The 4,887-nt window shown below is 41.9% G+C and overlaps 1 protein-coding gene across 1 annotated transcript in view; it reads left to right on the top strand.

Moving 5' to 3' along the window:
* The window catches only part of LOC103213058 (lysine-specific demethylase 5D-like), a 104,824-nt gene that overhangs the window by 20,687 nt on the left and 79,250 nt on the right, over positions 1–4,887 (top strand). Inside the window, exons 3-5 of the mRNA XM_007958955.1 lie at positions 2,485–2,607; positions 2,875–3,045; positions 4,017–4,151. Of these exons, the coding sequence (XP_007957146.1) occupies positions 2,485–2,607; positions 2,875–3,045; positions 4,017–4,151 (429 nt within the window). The remainder of the gene's footprint in view (positions 1–2,484; positions 2,608–2,874; positions 3,046–4,016; positions 4,152–4,887) is intronic.

The raw sequence follows: 4,887 nt of genomic DNA on the forward strand, positions 1-4,887 counted from the left end.
ACATAAACAAATGCGAACAATCACAAAAGAAAAAAAAAGCAATAAATGAGAAGAAAAAATTTAAAAATATATTTAAAAAAGACGAAAGGTAATGGCAGGGGGTGGGGAACCAGCCATGATATCTTACAAAAACTCAAAACTCAAACTCACTGCCTTTGGGTCAGTTATGACTCATAGCAACCCCTCCTTTGGTTTCCGAGGCAGTATCTCTATGGAAGTAGATTGCCCAGTCTTCCTTTTGAGGAGTGTTGGTGCATTTGAACCACCCACCAGCCTTCTGGTTTGCAGTCAAATCCCTTAGGCACTGTGCCATCTGAGGAGAAGGTAATAAGAGAAGATAGTAAGCATAAAAGAATAAATTTACTGACATTGAGTCAGATCTGACTCATACTGACCCCTCCTTGGGATTCTGAGGTGCTGTCACTATGGAAATAGATTGCCCAACTTTCTTTCTAAGGAGTTGCTGGTGGGTTTGATCTGTCAGTCTTTTGGTTAGCAGTCAAATGCCTTAGGCACTGTACCACCAGAGCTCCACCACAGCATAAAAGAATAGTAGAGAAAAAATGGGAACACTGCAAGAGGGAAAACAAGCAATAGGAATAACCAAAAGAAATAAAGAAAAAAGAAATAAATGAGCCAGGGAAAGGGAAGGAAAAAAAGAAAAACCCAGCATAAGAACCAGGGAAGTGGAAGAAGAAAATGAAGAAAGAAAGAAGGTAGAAAGAATAATTTATAAACCAACAAAAATGAAACTATGGGAGATGGGCCTCAGCATCGAGATTCTGTCAGGGTATAGAGTGGAATGGAATTCCTGCTGGTCAAGAAGGTGAGTAGAGGTAGAGGTTGGCCACACCTTTGTTCACCAAGTGGGTGTGGGATATAAGTATCAGACCTTTCCAGTCATCACCCTCCAGTGCGATTGCCCCTGCTGTCCTCAGCAAGTGGATACCACTTGCATATTTTCAAAATGGCTGAGCCCTCAGGACAGCTGTGTTAGATTGGGTTCTCTAGAGAAACACAAAACCAGCAAAGCGTATATATAGAGAGAGAGGAAAAAAAAAAAATTTATCTTAGGAAAATGGCTCACAAATGTATAGAAGCCGGCAAGTCCACAGTCCCTGGAGGAAACGTCGGACTGGCGACAGCCTTAGCTTCCACATGGACAGGGGGCCGAGAAATTCAAGGCTGGCGGGCAGTACACTGGTTGTTGACTCCAACAAAAGACGAATCCAAGATCTCCAGGCTGAGCGGTGGGATGCTCACTCACGGAAGGTTGTAGTCAGCACACTAGGGTCCCAATCCCTCAAAGAATGTGTCTCTTCCCTGGATATCTTGGAAGCAGGCCACACCCCTAGGGAAACTCCCCTTGGGCAGATTGGTCACTCAGAGCACAGTCATCCGATCCCATCATGGGAACAACCACAGAGAATTGGGGTCCAACCAAGTTGGCACACAGCTCCAACTATCACAACAGCTTATACTCTATAGCTCCATTTTTCCCTTTACTCACCTTTTTCATTCAGCTTCTTACAGTGTTTGGTGTTTAATCTACTTAATCCTTCCTTTCAAAGCTCAGGATTCCAGGATCATCATCTGTATTAGTTTCAATTGGTTTCTCATTGTATTCTTGTAGAGAGTCTATGTAGCTTATCTACCTATTGCACTATGTTCCTGGAACTCTACAATAAAGGATTATAATTGTTAGGGATTACCTTCAAAATTCCTGGATTTAAGACTCATCCTCTGCTTTGGTTGCCTCTAGTGCTGGCTCTCACAAGAGTACCACAAATTGATGGCTTGAACAAAAAGGAGTTTGTTCTCATATGATTTTGGAGGCTTTAAGAGTGAGTTCAGAGTGCCCGCTTTAGGGGCTGGCTAAAAGCCCCTTGACCTTGGGGTTCAGCTCTGCCTCTTACTCCCAGCCCACTGAAACTGGAGACTTCTCTTAACTCAGGCAGCTAAAGGATGCTGAGCCTGACAAACCCAAGTTGACAAGTGAAAAGGCACAGATGTAGTATTATCAAACAACACGGCAGTCCAGTAGTTCAAGTGTAGACAAAGTTCCAAAATCAGCAGAAAATAAGGTGGGCTGATGAGTGAAGACTCAGCTACATGCAGGGTCCAACCATGCCAAAAATCTGGAGACCATTCCCAAAGCTGCTCTTTATATACTGGAAGGAGACACATTCCTATACCAGCTACTTTCCTGCTCATAGCAGATTCCAACATGGAAGTATTTGCGACTCTCATTATGTGAAATAACTACAGCTAACTACCCTGCCTCTCAAAACCAGGCCCAGCCAAGTTGTCACATAATCTTGACCATCACACCTTCTTTGTGCTTCATGATGATAAGGCAGTGAAGGTTGGTCTCTAGCTTGTTGGTAGAATACTGTAGATACTATAGAACAGTATTTGTTTATCACACTAGGCCAAAATCAGGGTGCGGAGTAAGCCAGTGTCATAAGGGCTTTTCTTCTCTAGGCCCAGACAAGAGTGAAACTGAACTATCTGGACCAGATTGCGAAATTCTGGGAAATCCAAGGCTCTTCTTTAAAGATTCCCAATGTGGAACGGAGGATCTTAGACCTCTACAGCCTTAGTAAGGTAAGAATAATCCCCTTAAAAAGGAAAAACAAACAAAACCTTGGTTTGGGGAGTCCCTGTGATTGAACGTTATGTCTCTGGGCCAGAAGGAAAGAAAGTACAGTATAGCAACATTTTTTTTGCCACAGTCTGAGAGCTGGAGAAAGGTTGGTGTCAAGAAGGTTCAGTCCTCCGTATTTTAGCATCATTGTTATTTTTTAGGCCTTTCCTGAATGTCTGTTCAAACCACCTTCTTCAGTTTATCCATGCCCTTTCTTGCCTTTTCAGATTGTGATGGAGGAAGGTGGCTATGAAGCCATCTGCAAGGATCGTCGGTGGGCTCGAGTTGCCCAGCGCCTCAGTTACCCACCAGGCAAAAACATTGGCTCCCTGCTGCGATCTCACTATGAACGCATCATTTACCCCTATGAAATGTTTCAGTCTGGAGCCAATCTTGTGGTGAGGGCACTTAGCTGGTTTGGGGCCTTATGTAATTTTTCTCTTTTCCTTTCTGGATGGGGCTTTCTAGTTGCTTTGGACAGTCTTAAGTTCACTGGTAGTGTCAGGAGTTATGGAAATGGACCCTGGAAAATATTTTCACATCCTGTTTGTGTGATGAGAACTGGGGTGCATTTCCCATTGTTTTAGAAGGTTGAGATTTTTATGGGCAAGATCATAGACTGGAAATTACTGAATAGTAATTCTCATTTTATGAAAAAAGAAAAATACAATTTATGAAATTATCAGGATTCCTGGGGTTGCTCAGATAAAGGAATTTGGAGGGCAAGTGTACTATTACCTGGTTTAACTTAAGGAGTAAGGACTGATTTGCTTGGGTGTTTTAAATAAATTTTTAGATTTTAATATATGCAAAGCTACTACTTTACTACTCACTGCCATTGAGTCGTTTCTGACTCATAGTGATTGGGTTTCCAAGACTGTAAATCTTTATGGAAGAAGTGTGTCCCATCTTCCTTCCAGAGTAGCTGGTCAGTTTGAAGTACTGATCTTCTGGTTAGCAGTCAACACTGTTTTAAACACTTAAAGCTGTATTTATGTATGTATGTGTGTATAAACACATTTCAGTTGATCAACCTAATATTTTTAGATTTTTATTTTTATCACGCCTTTTTCAGAGAAGGAAATTAGAGCCAATAAGAGGCCCAGTACATAACCACGATGCGCACAGATAGAAAGGGTTCAGACCTAGGTAGTTTTGTTCCAGAGATGGTATTCTTCACTCTACTGCTTATACATAAGACAACATGGGGGTATACACAAAATAATGCTTCTGTCAATCAAGAAGAATAAGAAGGATGTATTTGTGCAATTTAGCTTTAGTTGCCAGAAGGTTAAGAGGACAAAGCATAGTCATTTGCTGATTGTGAGTGTAACTCAATTCCTGTTCTTATATTTTCTCCTATCCCCAGTATAGTAACACACACCCATTTGACAGTGAAGAAAAAGACAAGGAATACAAACCCCATGGAATACCCCTTCGACAGTCTGTGCAGCCTTCAAAGATCAGCAGTCACAGTCGACGAGCAAAAAGACTCCAGCCTGATGTGAGTACATTTTGCTTTCCTTAAGTTGCTGATGTTAATCTGGAAATTAAGAAAACCATTTCTTGTAAGACATTCTTTTTTACCGATAACTGGTTCAAGATAAAATTCACTGAAAATCAGTACGGTATTATTTTGTTCCATGAATATGGTTTGTGAGCTGTGGTGGTGTACAGCCTAAAGTATCTGACTGCTAATCAGGAGGCTGGCGGTTCAAACCCACCAGCCACTCCTTGGAAGGAAGACTGGGTAATCTACTTCTGTAGAGACACTGCCTTGGAAACCCAAGGAGGTCACTTTGAATCACTTTTGACTGAACGGCAGTAAGTTTGTTTTTTTTGTTTTGGTGAATATGGTTTGTACTATTTTCATATTTCTTTCTTTTTTTTTTTTAATTGTGATTTGGGTAGAGATTTACAGAGCAAATTCACTTTCCATACAGCAGTTCACATATTTATCTCCTGACATTGACCACAGTTTACCATAATGCAACAGCTCTCCTCCCACTTCCTCCTCATGGTTACCTCTTCCCTCTGTCCATCCCTGCATACACTCCTGCCCCCTGAGCTGTCTCCCTGTGCATAAGCAGCCTTTCTTTCTCCCATGATTGTTTTCTCCAAGGAGAGTATCTACTTGAGGTAAATGTTCAGCTCATCTGCCTGTCTTTTCTTTGGCTGGAAACCAGAGGTGTGGGTTCAATTCCAGACCTGAAGGGCAGCTAGGGGCCATAGTCTCAGTG

Source organism: Orycteropus afer, unplaced genomic scaffold (assembly GCF_000298275.1).
Source record: "Orycteropus afer afer isolate SDZICR_OR568_19922 unplaced genomic scaffold, OryAfe1.0 scaffold01240, whole genome shotgun sequence".
Lineage (NCBI taxonomy): Eukaryota > Metazoa > Chordata > Mammalia > Tubulidentata > Orycteropodidae > Orycteropus > Orycteropus afer.